The sequence below is a fragment of the Cervus elaphus genome, chromosome 9 (assembly GCF_910594005.1).
Source record: "Cervus elaphus chromosome 9, mCerEla1.1, whole genome shotgun sequence".
Classification (NCBI taxonomy): Eukaryota; Metazoa; Chordata; class Mammalia; order Artiodactyla; family Cervidae; genus Cervus; species Cervus elaphus.
The window spans coordinates 92,741,936-92,760,898 of NC_057823.1; the positions used below are offsets into that span (position 1 = coordinate 92,741,936).

At 35.1% G+C, this 18,963-nt stretch overlaps 1 protein-coding gene across 1 annotated transcript in view; it reads right to left on the minus strand.

Moving 5' to 3' along the window:
• Positions 1-18,963, minus strand: part of LOC122700824 (protein enabled-like) — a 133,566-nt gene that overhangs the window by 107,867 nt on the left and 6,736 nt on the right. The window contains exons 4-6 of the mRNA XM_043913857.1: positions 8,148-8,249; positions 6,831-6,926; positions 6,641-6,691 (exon numbers count right to left, since the gene is read on the minus strand). Coding sequence (XP_043769792.1) covers positions 6,877-6,926; positions 8,148-8,249 — 152 coding nt within the window. The 3' untranslated portion in view covers positions 6,641-6,691; positions 6,831-6,876. The remainder of the gene's footprint in view (positions 1-6,640; positions 6,692-6,830; positions 6,927-8,147; positions 8,250-18,963) is intronic.

An 18,963-nucleotide genomic window follows, 5' to 3' on the forward strand; every position in this document is an offset into this window, starting at 1 on the left:
TTTGAACTGTGGTGTTGGAGAAGACTCTTGAGAGTCCCTTGGACTGCAAGGAGATCCAACCAGTCAATACTAAAGGAAATCAGTCCTGAATATTCATTGGAAGGACTGATGCTGAAGCTGAAACTCCAATACATTGGCCACCTGATTCAAAGAACTGACTCATTTGAAAAGACCCTGATGCTGGGAAAGATTGAGGGCAGGAGGAGAAGGGGACAACAGAGGATGAGATAGTTGGATGGCATCACAGGCTCAACGGATATGAGTTTGAGCAACGCTCCAGGAGCTGGTGATGGACAGGAAGCCTGGCGTGCTGCAGTCCATGGGGTCAAAAGGGTTGGACACAACTGAGCGACTGAACTGAACTGAATTAATCAAACACTAAGTTAGGTGTTACTGCTATGGAGGTGTTCTGTAAATATTATTACCATCTCCAATAGGCTGACTTTAGGTAACAGAAATTATCCTCAGTAACTTGGGTGAGCCTCATCCCATGAGTTGAAGGCCTTAAGAGCGAAAATTGAAGGTCCCAGGCAAGAAGAAATTCTCCCTCCAGACTGAAGCATTATCTTCTGCCTATGTTTACAGCACTCAAACTTGCCCTACAGAATTTAGACTTGACAGTCCTCTCAACCAAGTGAGCCACTTTCTTAAAATAAATCATAAATGCATGTGTGTATATGTATACATTATATATATATATATATATAGAGAGAGAGAGAGAGAGAGAGGTTCTGTTTCCCTGGGGAGCCCTAATACACCACTGAATTGAATGATTTGTTTGAGGCTATAAAGTACTAAGTCAACATCAAAAGAAGAATACACCAAAAATAATATTATGTGTTGCTTTCGACCTGCAGTTTTAACTAAAACAAAATGTGTCTTTCCTATTCTTTGATATCAATGCTAAAGTACTGATTCCAACCAGCATCTATCATCTTTAAAATTCAAGTCCCTTGAGTATTTTTGCATAATAAGATAGAGATTTCTCAGTATCAAAACCATGTACTATTTTTTTAACCATATATCATTAAATCCAATAGAAAGGAATTTCTTTAAAAATTCTTTTAAAGATTATCCATAACATTAATAGCATAAGACTTAAAATCATACAACATGCACTAATACCCTATTAGTGTTCATATAATAAAAAGATATAATTGTGTACTCCACACCTATTAATCCGTAGTTCCACTCCTTAGCATATACCCACACGAGAGAAATAAAGAGCTTATCAAATCTATGCCAAGGAAGGATTTAACCAAAAATATATTTTAATACAGCAGATGCTACTTAAAGATTCACTTTATATTACTAGGATAAAAACTGCCACTTCCATTGTACAAAACTAGAAAAGGTATACCAATGTAATGTTGATATTGAGAAATGCAATATATATTTCTGTAATATGAGACACTTGGAACATGTTACAAAAATGCAAATTTTATTTTCTTATATGTACATTTAGTGATAAAAGGGATGGAGAATAAATGTCAAGGGTTAAAGTGTAAACTGGAACAAAAGCCTTTGGCATATATTATTTACACTGAACATTCTGACCCTGTTAAATACTCACCTAGAAATGTAAATACCAGAAATTTATTCTTATATATTTTCCTTCAGTTTTTCCATAATTCACAGACACTTCCATTCCCTCTCACTCTACTAATGCTAAATTTTTCAAGTGAATCAATTAATAGAAGCAATCAGGTTATATATCACAAAATGTAGACAATCTAGAAATCTATTTTACTTAGTCAACATAAACAAATCATTAAAATAATTCAGTCCATTTCTGTGACTTTAAAAAATGTTCTTGTGTCCTCCTTTCCACGCTAGTCTTCTCGTCCCAAGTCTTATAGCCAGGTCACAGCAACAAAAGCCCATTTTACCATCTATTGCTTACTTCATATACCTAAAGAAGTACAATAAATGTTTCTAGATTTCAAATGGACAGCTATGTCACAGAGGTAAAAAGCACTGAGCCAGGCTGAAAAATGACAGTGTTTTATGGCCCCACTTTAGTTTATGGTCATTTCACAAAATCTACCAAAGTCATAAAAGATTTAAAGTTTGTTTTTCTACTGATAAAATTAATAAGTTGATCCTTTGTCTTCTCATTTCTAATTACTAATTCTATAATTTCAATTCTACTAGGATGGTTTATATTGTTAAAAACATCTTTGGAGAATTAATCTTTTGGTCATAATTTTTAAATGAATAATTGATTAAATATATAATTCATCGCCTAATCAGGAATAAAATTTTAATCCCATAAAAGATGTTTAATAGCAATTTTAACTACTAAGCACATAATTAATGGTGTTAGGGGACAAAAATTAAATTTCAAGGTGACTAAAGCATAAATTCAAGAACTGCAGACAATTCTAGAGTAACACAACATTAAAACTAAAATATGATAGCTATGTTTATAAAATTATACGTAGTTATAAGTTACTATCCACTTTTTCACATAAATTAATATAGTGTAAGATTTTATTCAGAAAAAAAACTTTTATAAAACATTTTTAAAGGCAATGAAACAGCAATAAAACAATTTTTGGTTCTAATTTAAATAAATCTTATTCATAAAAGAAAGCAAAAAAAGTTAAAAGGCATTGGAACTCTTAAGATATTAATTACTGTGCATTTACATTGAGAGAAATTATATGACAGTACAATTCTATGACCCTTCTATGTGCAAAGCTTCCATTAACTTTGATTTTGCCTTTATAAGCAACAAAGAATTACTTTATCATATATAATATTTTTATTACTAAGAGAATCTCATAATAATACTGTTAAGCAATTGAGGCCCTACATTCTCAAGCCTCAGAGTTTTCAATGAAGGGACCTCCCTTTTACTATGGCAATGACTGAATTTTGCACAAAATTCTCAAATTTTGAATATATCACATTATGGAGCATCCATTTTATTTTTCAATTGCTTGGGTGGATAGAATCAAAGGAAATGCAATTTTACTACAGGAATTTTCCACCATTCAATTGCCAGTGTGGTTATGCATGAAGAACTCTAAGTCAAAAGAAAACAGAATAAAAAAAAAAGAATAAAAAAAAAAAAAAGAAAACAGAATACATTTGAAAGCAGAATTGACCCCCTTTATTTGGTTTTACAAATGAAAAGATTCAAGATTCAGGTCACTTTTCACTACTCAAAAAGAGACCTATTAATAAGCATTAAAATGCTTCACATTTTATAGTCTGCAATATCATTGCTTCATTACGAATTAGGTATTTAGGGGAAAGCACATTTCCTACAAAGGAATTGTACAAAAATATACAATTCCTCCAACATGCATTTTTTAAATACTAAGAAAGAAATGTAACTGCTGTTTTTTGCAACCTAGGCTCAGGCAACTGCCCAAGCAGCCTATGGGGGACTGGTATCAATAGGAGTTTTATGCCTGATGGAAAATCATTCAAAAGATTTTTTTTTATCTGAAAAATAACGTCATCACTGTGATTTCCACCCTGGGATACAGAAGCGGGAATTACACTGTGTTGTTAAAATGTTAGCAACCGCATTTCATTTTTTGAAAAGGCAATTCAGTTTTCCTGAAGTAAAGAGTTGATTATATCTCTTATTACTGTTACAAGAATTTGATATATCACAAAGTATGAGTTACAGCATGTGCCAACTATCAACCAGGAAAAGTGAACCTGATTCATGATTCACTTTGAGAATGTCTAGTTAGTCAGTCAAGTGATTTGTAATCATGAAGGCTGCCAGAAACGGAATGAATAATGAGCCACAGTAAAATCCCTGGTTTTTTTTTTTTTTTAGTATTCTTATTTCATTATGTGACTTTTATTGCCACTTTTGATCGCTGTTTCTCAGCAGTACAAATTAAACTGCACATATTTACTTAGAAGTTTTTGACTATTAAATAGGCTAAAGGATACACAAGTTGAATGACCAGAGTATTTAATGTCTTCCTACAAAATTAAAAGGCTTAGTGATTACAGCTTTAGCACAGAAAATTTCATTCTCTACCAACTCCCTCAACACTTGCCTTATTTTATTTAAATTATTTCGTGAATATGCTATTTCTGGATAGCTTATTCTAGTTCAGAAGACTTTCTCAAGTTCTTTCTATATAGTCTAAAATCATTTAACAGAATTTTGTTAATATCAGAAGCCTTAAACCTCCTTTAATATCTTCATTGCATACCATTTCCTCAGTTAAAACTATAACATAAGCTGATGGCCAAAGAACTTTTGACCTCTAATATATGTTATTAAATAATATATATTTATTGTTAAATATACATAATATTCGTTATTATAATATACAGTCATATTGAAGTATATAATAGATATATCTATAGTTATTAGTATAATCTTATTAAATTACAAATACAAAATATATAAACCAACTTACAGCTTGGCATATTACTAAAGGGGTAATATGATAAATAAGTGTTTTTCAAAATGTAAAAATACTAAATTATGTAAGAATTTGTCACTCTGATAATATTGGCTATTATTAGCATGTTATGAGGATGGCATGACATAAGAACTACACAGTTGTAAAGCAAATAGAACTTTAAATGTGATAACAAATAGACCCATTCTTTGTTGTATTTTTCTTAATTTTCAAGCAAAAAAGTCTTTATCCAAATTTAGACTGATTATAACACCAGACCACCCGTGGCCCTCCTTATGGAAAGTAATAAGTCCTTAAGTCAAGACCTATTCCACTCATTATTGAAATCGAATATTTATGAAAAATTCAACTGTCTAAATTTTGTGGATTAATTTCCAATAATAAATGCTCAAGATAACAAAATTCCAGGCATATACTATACTGACTCCAAGAAGCAAGGACAATTATAGTGAGACCTCAGGAAAGATACTGTTTTTCATTCTGAATAGTCCCTGAAAAGTATAGCAGCACTCTACCTTGGAATTCAATTTATCACCATTATCACACCAACTGTGAGAATCATCTTCCCTTTCCTACAGAGATTAACCATTCATTCAACAAATGCTTATTAAGCATCCATTATGTGTCAGATACTTTGCTAAAAATGGGGGATGTAAAAATGAATCAGACACATAGCCTTTGCACTCACCCTTGAGAGACCCATAATCTAGTCAGAAAGATTCATACAGGCAAACAAATAAAATAAAGGTTCTAGAATAGATCTATGTACTGGAAAGACTCAAAGAATATAAGGTATAATGACAGAGGTCAGTAGTCACAAAAAGCTTGAGAGAGATAACAAAGTTGAATCTTACATGAAAAGTCACTATTCACCAGGCAGCAAGGAGAAAAGATCATAATGGTAAGAAGGAGAATATTAATAAAGAAACGCCAAATAGCTAATTACCGTAGGGTGACCACAAGCTATTCAGTTTAACTAAAATTAACATGTAAAAAATATATATGAAGTTGGGTGGTGAGGAAGAAGACCGCCAGAAGTAAGCCTGAAGTGTATGTAACAGATCAAAAACGTTTTATAAGTACACAAACACAATATATGTCTTATAAATAATAGAAACTTTTGAAGAACTTTAAGCATAAAAATCACAGGGTCATAGGTTTCCATAATGTCTAAACAATTTATGCATCTGACTTCCTTCACAACAGTCAAATTAACATTTTACATTTTATTATGTAGCTGACAGAGAACTAATACCACTATTTTGGCCTACTTATTTTATATTCGCATGTAAATAATCTCCCAAAACAAGGGTCTCAGCCTCTAGCAGACTTGTGAATTGAACAGCAATTCTGAAGAGTGTGGCAAACACTAAAAATATACCAAGTTTACCAAGGAAGCATATCAAGATTCTACTTAGAGAAGTCATATGTGTAATATATGTATATGCATACACAAACAACAGGGATAATATATTGACTTTCAAACATTATATCCATGTAAAGTCACAAAAGCAAGTGTTTTACATAGACACGTTTTGGTGTACCTCAATCAGTAGTACAAAATCACTATGAACTAGCCAGATTATGTTTCAAAAATAAAGTACCCTAGTCCTGAATTGCATACATAAAAGCTTCATGCAGCTTAATGCAGCATTTATAAACAGGAACTCTGAGGTCAGAGTGTCCAGGGTTGGAATCCTGAATTAGCTACAATCTTATACCCTGAGAAGGAAATGGCAACAGACTCCAGTACTCTTGCCTGGAAAATCACATGGATGGAGGAGCCCAACAGGCTACAATCAATGGGGTCGGAGAGAGCTGGACACGACTGAGCGACTTCACTTCACTTTATACCAAGTATTAGCCTCTTTGAGTCTCAGTTGCCTCATCTGTCAGCCTGGGGTAACGATTCCTGTCCCACACACTGCTGTGAAGATGCAGTAAGTCCAGAAAGCACTCAGCACAGGGCGAGCAAATGTTAATTATTCAATAAATCGTATCTTATTATTACAAATGGAATAGAAATTATTCTAGTTATGATAGACTCATTTATACACTAAAAAATTTTGGTTTATTTGCATTATACTGTTAAAGAAATTTCCAAAGTCTAGTCCAACTGAAAATATCTGATGTAGGCTTAATGTGAAAATAATAATATGAGAAAATCATCTAAAAACAATGTTTTAAAGGAAAAAGATTCTGAAAAATGAATCAAGTTATACTTAATTACTTACAGAGCATGGGAAGGGTGAGTCCAATCTTACTATAGGACTATTGGGAGCCTCCTTCAGGAAAAGGAAAACTACAGTCAAATCTTTTCTCCAAATACAGTGCCACATCATTCCATTTTTGAATTTCATTGCCTCTTACTAAAAGATTTAGTACAGATGATGAGGCTGGTTATAATCACATAATGACATGTACCTGTAGTATAAGGATCTTCTCCCTAGAGTGAGGTCTTTCTTTGACTTCAGTGAGCATCAGTCCTAACAGTCTCTGATCTTGGGATTTGTTTATAACCTGAAAAAAAAATAGATAATAACAATAAAGTAACAAAAAAAGTAGAATACTAGTAAAGCAAGACTGTAAAAGAAAATTTACCTTTAAAAAAAAAAAGAAAGAAAATCTACTTTTACTTTGACAGTCTAACGATAGAGCTGACTCAAATGAAAATAACTAGAATAGATGGCCAAAGCAACATTGGTAACTGTATCAAGTTACTTATACATATAAACACATACTCAAGGTTAGGTAAACTTGGGTCAAGTCAAAAATGTAATTACTATAGTAAAATGAAGTTATGATTATTAAATATGCATTAAATGATATAAACCTGAACTATAGATTGCTATACAGATACACTCCTAACTCTTGTGATAATCTTAAACATATATATGTAGTCATTCACTGTGTTTCTGGGATAGCAAACGTGGGGCAAGCATTAACATCGAGTACCAGTTGAAAGATCATAATCTATATATTTGAAAATGGAAGAGAATCTTTACAATTACACTGCAATTATTCTGAAATTTCCTAAAATCAGTAATATATTATAAAATAAGCATGTGATACAGGTGAATTCTATTCTAGCCATATTTATTCAAATAAAAATCATGAATTGTAAGTCAGCTAGCATGTGTTATACAGAAATAAGAACAGAGGTGAGAGAAAGAAGCTAATCAAACTACTTTTATTAGGTATATTCATAAATAGCAAATTACTTCCATTCCAATTTCATGCAATCCTTTAGACACAAGTAATGAAGCACTATGCTTTAACATTCTAATGTTGTTTAGTCACTCTGCAATTTCATGGACTGCAGCATGCCAGGCTTCCCTGTCCTTCACCATCTCCTGGAGTTTGCTCAAACTCAAGTCCATTGGGGCTTCCCTGGTGGCTCAGCTGGTAAAGAATCCGCCTGCAATGCAGGAGACCTGCGTTCCATCCCTGGATTGGGAAGATCCCCTGGAGAAGGGAACAGCTACCCACTCCAGCATTCTGGCCTGGAGAATTCCATGGGCTGTATAGTCCATGGGGTCGCACAGAGTCCCACATGACTGAGCGACTTTTACTTTCAAGTCCCTTGAGTCGGTTATGTCATTCAACCATCTCAGCCTCTCGCCCCCAAAATCCTAATGATGTCTCACAAAAAATGTTTAAACCAAATAGTTGTTTGATAACACTGAAAATATAAAATAATGCTAGTATGATCTTTCCTGTATGAAGATGACACTGACTCACCCTCAGTAAAGACAAGCTTCAAGCTGATTTTCCACAGTGAAGATAGACTTCCTGATCCAGCTATTCTCTTGCCAAAGCTCCCTGGTGAATAATAGCTTGTATCTGAAAGATAAGTGTTACCAATAGTCACAGAAAGTAACGAAATAAAATTATCAATATAGAAATGAAACCTATGCCTTGGTCCCAACCACTGTGTTTTGATGAACTAAAAATGAAGTCACAAAAATATATAAATACTGTATAATACTTAAAAACAAAATTGCATATGTATTTCCTCTGATACATTAATTGTATTCTATATATCACTGACCTAAAAATACAAATAATCACAGCCTGACCTCTATTCCTAAGTAAAAATGTTCTCAGACATCTTAACTAAAACAAAAATTGCATCTGACATGTAAAATCCAAAGTATATAATGAAAATGCTCAAAACATGAAAGCATGCCAACTTTACATCCCTCATCACCAGTAGCAATAACTGAGGAAATTACGGAATATTTTTGTTAATGTTAGCAATATTCTCAATAGCATTAAAAACAGTATGACTACAACCAAAATTATTTCAACATTTCCCAGAATCCTGAAAAATACTTCTACTTTTCATGAAGAAAAAAATACTTTCGTTACTAGCTTCAGTGTTCATTCATGTTAATGCAGAACAGAGGTTTTGTAATTAAATATTCCTGATACGGAATTTAATCAGTTGCCAGATGAATCTCCTTCATAAGAGTTGAGGAAGCTAGCTAAACATTGCTGAAGATACACTTTATAGTAAAAGTAAAATTAATGCATGGGTTTCTTTGTTATTTAAGGGAGTAAGAGATTAATATTTGTTAAAAATCAGTAAGAAGCAGAACTTCCTGGAGGTCCAATGGTGAAGACTTTGTGCTTCCAATGCAGGGGTCAGGGAATTAAGATCCCACAAGCTACGTGGTGTGGCCAAAGTAGTCAAAAAATTAAAATTTTAAAAATTTAATTAAAAAAAAAAAGGTAAGAAGCAGCTAACAACTGGTACAATTCAAACAAAATCACGATGCTAAGCACCTATGGTGAGCAGAGTTAGTCACTCAGTCCTGTCTGACCCTGTGCAACCCCATGGACTGTAGCCCGCCAGGCTCCTCTGTCTGTGGAAGAATATTGGCCAGAATACTGGGGTGGGCTGCCCTTTCCTCCTCCAGGGTGTCTTCCCAACCCAGGGATCAAACCCAGGTCTCCTGCATTGCAAGCAGATTCTCTACCATCTGAGCCACCAGGGAAGACTCTGAATTTATTTGGGGGTTCCATATCAGGTATAAAAATAAGACATAGTACACAATCTCAAAGAAGTCACAATATCAGTATTACTAGAACATTCCCCACTTCCACTTCTACATAGTTCCTGCAATAATAAAAAGCTAAATTCCAACCCATGTCCTCTGCTAGAACGGGAAGGATGAAGTAGCCCAGCACAGCATCATACCAGAACAAGTTAGCTACCACAGGGATGAGGCTCTGGGGCTCCTCCTGCAAACGGAGATAAGGAAATTTCAATAGGAATGTTGAGAAAATTTGCTACAACCTGTGATGGAGGTCTACCGCCACCTGTAAACAAACTGTTAACAAACTGTTAATTCTAAGGCACTAAACTGTTTCCAGTCACAATTCTGTTTTAAAAGGTCATTCTCCTTATCAACTCTTCATTATTTTCCTTACCATCATCTCTCACCAACTCATCAAAATTGAAAATTAGGCTGCAAACTCTTACACTTCCTCTTCATTGTGTTTCCCATTTCCACAATGCATAGCAGAGCACCTTCCAATTTTTAAATGCTTAATAAATGTTTGGTAAATTGAACTGAGCCAGTCATCTTACTCGTCCACTTGTCACCCCCAAAATCATCACTTATGCTACCTACACCCACCATTCTTGGCAGGACAGTATGAGATTAAAAAATAAAATGATTTATTAATTCAACGAATGTTTTGCTCAAACACCTACTAGGTACCATGTTAACTTCCAAGGATATTAGCAAAGATAACACATGATCCCTGCCCTTAAAAACTCAGTCTAGTAAGAAAGATAAAGATGGAAAACAGCCATTATAATACACTGAAATCAGTTTATAACAAGTTTAATAGAAAGTGCTACAAATACTAAAGGGAGGAAAACTGGCTTAGAACAAAGGCTTTAGAGAGGAGACATCATGTGAGATGAGTACTAAAGAATAAGTAGCTGCTGAACAGGATAAACAGAGAAAGGGCATTTTTTTTTTTTTTTTGAGAAAGTGCATTCTAAGCAAAAGAAAGAGTGAAAAATTATCGATATGCAAAACAGTACACAATATATTGAGAACTTTGAGAAGCTTTTGGAAAAGTAGCAAATGAGGGGGGAAAAAGACATACAGAAGATCACAGAGATGCCTTATGATACTAAAAGGCTACAGCTCTGTCCCGGCTAAAGGAGATAAGCCAAGAACACAACATGACCATTAAAAAGATCTTGGCAGCAGTGTGAAAGATCAGAGGGAAGACAAGACAAGAGAGGCATGGGACCAAATCATGAGACAAAGATGACTTGACTTAAATGGTTTATGAAAACTATGGTGACCCAGTCCATGGGTGACCATTAGGTTTGTTACCCAGTGGATCTTAAATTTAGATATACATTTAGAGACTACTACAGATTCTAATTTATTTTAGAAAACTGTTCATGTGATATAACCTTAACCAAACAGCAGAGCAGGAATTTCAAAGAAATTATATCAAGATACCAAAATATAATGACGAGCTCAGGGTACTGGGATTACAGGTTATACTTTTCTTCTTGTCACTGATATATTCAAAATTTTCCACACATTAAAATTAAATTTCAGGGGGCAATTTCTTGAAGCATAAAAGCCACAACTGGCATTAACTCTAAATGGCCAGTGCCAGGATTCCTTGACAACATAACTTGACAACAACTGACTCCAGAGGCTCCCTTCACGACCACAGCCCACTAGACATAAAATACTCACACCTACATCAGAACATAAACCCATTTCCTTTCTGCTCCTGTAATTTCCTCTGACCTTGAATGCCTATCTAAATCCTAACCTCATCATTTGTTGTTGTTCAGTCGCTAAGTCACGTCTAACTCTTTGCAACCCCATGGACTGCAGCATGCCAGGCTTCCCTGTCCATCACCAATTCCCGGAGCTTGCTCAAACTCATGTCCATCGAGTCTGTGATGCCATCCAACCATTTATCCTGTTGCCCCCTTCTCCTCCTGCCCTCAATCTTTCCCAGCATCAGGGTCTTTTCCCATTACTTGGCCACCTCTTCACATCAAGTGGTCAAAGTATTGGGGCTTCAGCTTCAGCATCAGTCCTTCCAATGAATATTCAGGACTGATTTCCTTTAGGATTGACTGGTTTGATTTCCTTGCAGTCCAAGGGACTCTCAAGAGTCTTTTCCAACACCACATTTCAAAAGCATCAATTCTTTGGCACTCAGTCTCCTTTATGATCCAGCTCTCACACCTGTACATGACTACTGGAAAAACTATAGCTTTGACTAGACAGACCTTTGTCAACAAAATGACATCTGCTTTTTAATACACTGTTTATGTTTGTCATAGCTTTTCTTCCAAGGAGCAAGCATCTTTTAATTTCATGGCTGCAGTCACCATCCACAGTGACCTGGAGCCCAAGAAAATAAAATCTGTCATTGCTTCCACTTTTTCCCCATCTATTTGCCATGAAGTGATGGAACTGGATGCCATGATCTTCATTTTATGCATGCTGAGTTTTAAGCCAGCTTTGTCTCTCTCAGCATTCACCCTCATCAAGAGGCTCCTTAGTTCCTCTTTGCTTTCTGTCATTAGAGTGCTATCATTTGCCTATCTAAAGTTGTTTCTATTTCTCCCAGCAATCTTGATTCCAGCCTGTGCTTCAACCAGCCTGGCATTTCTCATGATGTACTCTGCATATAAGTTAAATAAGCAGGGTGACAATATACAGCCTTGATGTACTCCTTTCTCAATTTTGAACCAGTCCATTGTTCCATGTCTGGTTCTAATTGTTGCTTCTTAACCTGCATATAGGTTTCTCAGGAGACAGGTAAAGTGATCTGGTATTTCCATCTCTTTAAGAATTTTCCAGTTTGTTGTGATCCACACAAAGGCTTTAGTGTGATCACCAACAGCTATAATAATATTATACATGCATAACCAAAAGCTCATTATCTGCCCCACAAACTGTGACATCCAATCACATTATTTATTGAAACCCTTCTTGAATAGTTCCCCAGTTTGTTCTTCCTACAATTTTCTACAAGAATACTAGTGAATAAAAAAACAATGCTAGTGCAAAATCAGTCCTATTCTAAAACAAATATTCAGACACGACTCATTTATGGGTATATATGCATATAATTATACCAATGACTTGATAAACTGAAAATTTATATATATAACCACTACAACAGAGTTTTAAAATCTATTATCTCAGAAGAAATTGCTTACTATTATGAGTTGCACTGTGCCCCCTACAAGATGTTGAGATCCTAACTCTCAGTACCTGTGAATGCAACCTAATTTGGAAATAGGGTTTTTGCATATAATCAACTTAAAATAAGGTCATTAGGGTGAAGGCTAATCCAATATGACTGATGTCCTTATAAATAGAGGAAATTTGAACACAGAGACAGTAATACACACAGGGAGGACACCACATGAAGATGAAGGCAAGGTTCAGGGTTACGCATCTACAAGTCAAGAGAACCCCAAAGACTGCCAGCACACCATCACAAGCTACAAGAGAGGCATGGAATAGATTTTCTCCCTCATGGCCCTCAGAAGAACCAGCCCTGCCAACATCTCAGTCTTGGTCTTCTAGCTTACAGAACAGAGAGACAGTAAGTCACCGTTACTTAAGCTACCCTCATTTGTGGTGCTCTGTTACAGCAGCCCTAGCAAAACAGCATATCCACTAAGGGAAACTATGGTTTTTTCCTTTGAAAGTCACTAAAGATGAAAACATTCTGAAGAAAGAATGCAAATCAGAAATAATTTCTTCCTATGCATTTTTAAACTTTTTAGCAAAGGTGTTATTTAACAGCTAAACCAACCTGGTGCCAAAAAATTCTAATGGGATGATTCAATCTTCACCCTATATAGTACTTTTTTTTTTTTCCTATATAGTACTTTTATATATATAGTATTACACTGGAGGATGATAGCATCCCATGGGGCTTCCCTGGTGGCTCAGCTGGTAAAGAATCTGCCTGCAATGCGAGAGACCTGGGTTTGATCCCTGACTTGGGAAGATCCCCTGGAGAAGGACATAGCAACCCATTTCAATAGTCTTGCCTGGAGAATCCTATGGACAGAGGAACCTGACGGGCTACAGTCCATGGGGTCACAAACAGACAGGCAAAGAATCAAACTACCTTTACAACTTAGACTGACATCAGGTTAACTCTAATAGTATGGCATTATCCATTATAACTTTCTATCAGGTATTACTGATGTGTTTTGCCTTTTTTTAAATAATGCAAAACCCAACTGATTACCAAAATTCAAAAGAACCTTGTTATATCATGCAAACACTCTTCACAAGATACAAAGTATACCTCCACTGCTCACTGCAATACTTATACTTAAATGACACTTACACATCTATATATAAAGAAGTAAAAGACAATTCCCTGGCATTTCAGTGGTCAGGACTTGGCATTTTCACTGCCATGGCCCAAGTTCAATTCCTGGTTGATGAACTAAGATCTTACAAGCCATGTAGCACGGCAAAAAAAAGAAACTACATAATTAAGTCTAAAAAAGACTGAAACTACTATGAAGAGAATGGTGGTATTTTTTGGTTAACCTTTTCACCTAAAGTAGCTATCATCTGTTGTTGTTGTTGTTTATGTGCGAAGTCATGTCCAATTCTTTTGTAACCCCATGGACTACAGTCCGCCAGGCTCCTCTGTCTTTGGGATTTCGCAGGTAGGAACACTTGAGTGGGCTGCCATTTCCTTCTCTGGGGTATCCTCCTGACCCAGGAATCGAACTTGCATCTCCTCCATTAGCACACGGATTCTTTACCACTGAGCCAGCAGGATCTACATTGGTCAAATTTGTTAGAAAATGTACCAACAACACACTTCCCCTTATGAGAAAGCCAAATAGTAAATTATTCTATAGTACACTTAATAAAATTTGGTGAAGAATAAAAGTGTGATGATGCTGGGAAAGATTGAGGGCAAAAGGAGAAGTGGGCAACAGAGGATGAGATGGTTGGATGGCAGCACTGACTCAGTGGACATGAGTTTGAGCAAGCTCAGGGAGACCGTGGAGAACAAGAAAGCCTGGCATGCTGCAGTTCACGGGGTAGCAGAGTCAGACACCACTTAGTGACCGAACAACAACAAATAAAGATATGTTCAGTGTTGTAATAAATTTAATAATATTAAAGGTAACATGAGGTCCAGACCAAACATATGTATATTTCTAAACACTTATAAAAAAACACGTTTTGCCTTCATACTTAGTATATGTCCTAATGTTAATTCAAATAGACTTTGCAATTGAGTTTCTGTAAAAAATGAATCTGCTTCTTGCCAAATAAGGAAATGGAGGCCAGCTTTCAAAAAAATATTATTATGTAATTATATTTTATTTAGACAGATTGGCATATTTAATATAAAGAGTATAAAGAAAAAATTCTTAGGTCTTATTAACTTATTTAAAGTTAGCTAATGCCATATTCTGTTGATTCAAAATACTATACTAAGACAGTATTTTTCTGAGCTTATTTTTGTGTATGGCGGGAGAAGGTGTTCTAACTTCATTTACATGCAGCTAGCCAACCTGCCCAACACCACTTGCTGAAGAAACTGTCTTTCTCCCATTATATATTCTTGCCTCCTGTGTAAAACATTAATTGACCATAGGTGTGTAGATTTATTTCTGAGCTCTCTATTCTGCTCCACTGGTCCATTTGTCTGTTTCTGTGCCATGCTGTTCTGATTACTGTAGCTTTATAGTGCTGTATTGTCTGTGATGGCTACGCCTCCTACTTAGTTCTTTTCCTTCAGGATTGTTTCAGAAACATGGTTTAAAGGCTTAAACATAAGGCCATGACACCATAAAACTCCTAGAAGTAAACACAGGCAAAACATTCTCTGACATAAATTGTACAAATGCTTTCTTAGATCAGTCTCCTCAGGCAATAGAAGTAAAAACAAAAACAAATAAATGGGACCTAATCAAACTCACATGCTTTTGCACAGCAAAAGAACCATAAACAAAATGAAAAGACAGTCTACAGAACAGGAGAAAATATTTGTAAATGATGCACCCAACAAAGGCTTAATTTCCAAAATATACAAACAGTTCATACAACTTGACAACAACAACAAAAAAATTTTAATGTGCAAAAGACCTAAAGAGATGCTTCTCCAAAGAAGAAATACAGATGGCCAATAGGCACATGAAAAGATACTCAACATGACTAGTTATTAGAGAAATGCAAATCAAAACTACAATGAGGTAATGCCTCATGCCAGTCAGAATGGCCATCATTAAAAAGTCTACAAATAACAAATACTAAAGAGGGTGTGGAGAAAAGAGAACCCTCTTACACTGTTGGTAGGAATGTAAGCTGGTGCAGCCACTGTGGAAAACAGTATGGAGGTTTCTCAGAAAATTAAAAATAGAATTACCATATGATCCAGCAGTTCCACTCCTGGGCAAAAATATCCAGACAAAACAGTAATTCTAAAAGATACATGCACCCCTATGTTCACATTAGCACTATTTACAATACCCAAGACATGGAAACAACCTAAATGTACTTCAACAGATAAATGGATAAAGAAGATATGACACATATATGCAATGTAATACTACTCAGCCATATAAAAAGAATCAAATAATGGCATTTGCAGTAACATGGATGCAACTAGAGATTAACACACTGAGTAAAATAAGTCATAAAATAGAAAGATAAATACCATATGATATCACTTACATATAGAATCTAAAATGTGACACAAATGAACCTATCTATGAAACATAAACAGAATCAGGGATATAGAGAATAGACTGATGGATGTGAAGGGGAGGGTCTGGGGGGGGTTAGATTGGGAGTTGGGGATTAGCAGATGCCAACTGGTATATACAGAATGGATAAACAACAAAGTCCTACTGTATAGAACAGGGAACTATATTCAATATCCTGTGAAAAACCATAATCAAAAAGAATATGAAAAAGAATGTGTATATATGTATAACTGAGTCACTGTGTTGTGCAGCAGTAATTAACACAATATTGTAATTCAACTGTAAATTCAAATTACAATTTTATTATAATTCAATAAAAAATAAAGAAAAGAATAACAGTATTAAAACAAAGTGGAGATCCCTCAAAAAATTAAGAATAGAACTACCATATGACCCAGCTGTTCCTCTTCTGGGTATTTATCCAAAGAACACGAAAACACTTTTTCTAAAATATGTATGTACCCCTATGCTCATTACAGCTTATTTATAATAGCCAAGATATGGAAGAAATCAAAGTGCCCAAAGATACATGAATGAATGAAAAAGATGTGATGCATGTTTGTGTGTAATGAAAAATTAATCAGTCATAAAAAATGAGTGAAATCCAGCCCTTTGAAATAACATAGGTGGTCCTTGACAGTATTATGCTAACTGAAATAAGTCAGATGGAGAAAGACAAATATCATACTACTTCACTCATGTGCAATCTAAAAAAAAAAGAACAAAATAAAACAAAAACAAGCTAATAAATACAGAGATCAGATTAGTAGTTATCAGAAAGGAAGTGAGCGAGAAGAGGTGGGTGAAATGGATGAAGGGGTCAACTAGACTTATGGTGGTGATCACTTGTAGTGTATACAAATGTCACATTATAATGCCATACTCATATAATAAAAAATAAAAAAATACCATTTTGGCTGAGCTCAAATTATAAGAATCTTCTTAAAAGGTAAAGAACAGCAACAGAAAACTAAGCATATTTTCTTTTTCTTTTAATGTTTTAATAATATAAAATCACACAAATTCATTAAGAAAATACAATATGTTAAATTATTGGCAAAAGACAGTATCAATTATTATCCCCCTATATATATATATATATGTTTCTTTGTTGGACACCAGAAACTAACACAATATTGTAAATCAACTATACTTCAATTTTTTAAAATCTTAATAAATAAAGTGAAGTTGTTAAGAACTGAGGAGAATTTGTACAGACATTGAAGGACCTAAATATAATCCTGGTAGTGTATATGGCCAAAAGAAAATTATCTTTTTACCATATTTGGTTGATGTTTTTGCAAACAGCACATCACCTTTCTACTAGAGCTATTATAAGTGAGGTGATATATATGGACTACACATAGACTATACATTCTTATGTCTACTGGGATCTTTCTGATATTAGCATTGTTGGCTTGATGGTTAAAAGTCTGTATACTCACCACCACCATCCAGATTTATCCTGTGGTCAGGAAGAAAACGGGTTAGTCAGGAGCTAGTATCCTTTACCTACACATTTTCTCTTGAGTTTCACCTACCTGCTAGAGCAGTATGGGGAATTTAACCAGTGTAGAGAATTCTTTATACTACAGACTACAGATGTTCACCAGAACTTTCAATTATACAAGAACTGCCTTTTGAAATACACACACATATACACACATATAGACAGGGGCTTCCCTGGTGGCTCAGATGGTAAAGAATCTGCCTGCAATGCAGGAGACCTGGGTTCAATCCCTGGGTTGGGAAGATCCCTTGGAGAAGGGAATGTCAACCCACTCCAGTATTCTTGCTTGGAGAATCCCATGGACAGAGGAGCCTGGCAGGCTACAGTCCATGGGGTCGCAAACAGTCGGATACCACTGAGTGACTAACACTTTATACACACATATGACAAGTCTCTCTAGACAGAAATTAAAGAAATCATATTCAGTGAGTATAATCACATAAAGCAATGGCTAAATAAAAAAAGGAACTAAATGCTGGTGTCTGATCACATGGGGTCTCTCCTCCCCAACCTAACATACTATGGGAAATTTCCTACAAGAAGCTGCTGAACACATAAGCTAATTGATCTAAAATACTCAAGAGAAAAATGTGTTACCTGGCTCATTGTTAAAATACAACCACCTTGAGAATATTTATAGCATTGACAAAGCTACTATTAGTCGTTTCATTGGCCCTAAAAAGAATTAACTACTATTACAAGTTTCCAAGTATGTATTTACAGAAGGAAGTAAACAATTTATTAAGCCAACTTTTTGGTCTTGAAGCAACAGATCTGGGGAAAGATAGTTTTACAATAGGACACAGAACTCACTTCTAGTTACACTGCTATTTTTTCATAGGAGAGGCATGGCACTGTCTGTGTGAATATTATGACTCAAGCTTACTCATCTTAACTAAGAATGAATTAAATTTGTTAGAGTAAAAACCTGAAAGAGAACGAAGATGCATGTAATTCAAAGTTGCCATTTTTAGAATGGGGTTTTGCTCTAAAGAGATTTTAAAAACATGTTTCTACATTATTCTATTTGCACTACTTTCACTTTAGTTCTCTGGTAAGTTGGCTGCTAAATAGAAACAAGAAATGAACTCATTTTCAAAGTCATTTGTGATTTGACCATAGCATAAGCAACATAAAGAAGGAAGAAGCAATTTCTTAAGGTCCTGACTGCCAAAATATATTGAAATGTAGATACAAGTGCATGCAAAGAGACACTTGTGTTTGTGCCCCTCCCTATTTTCCTGGTGCAGTTACCCCATGACAAAAATCAGGTAATTAAC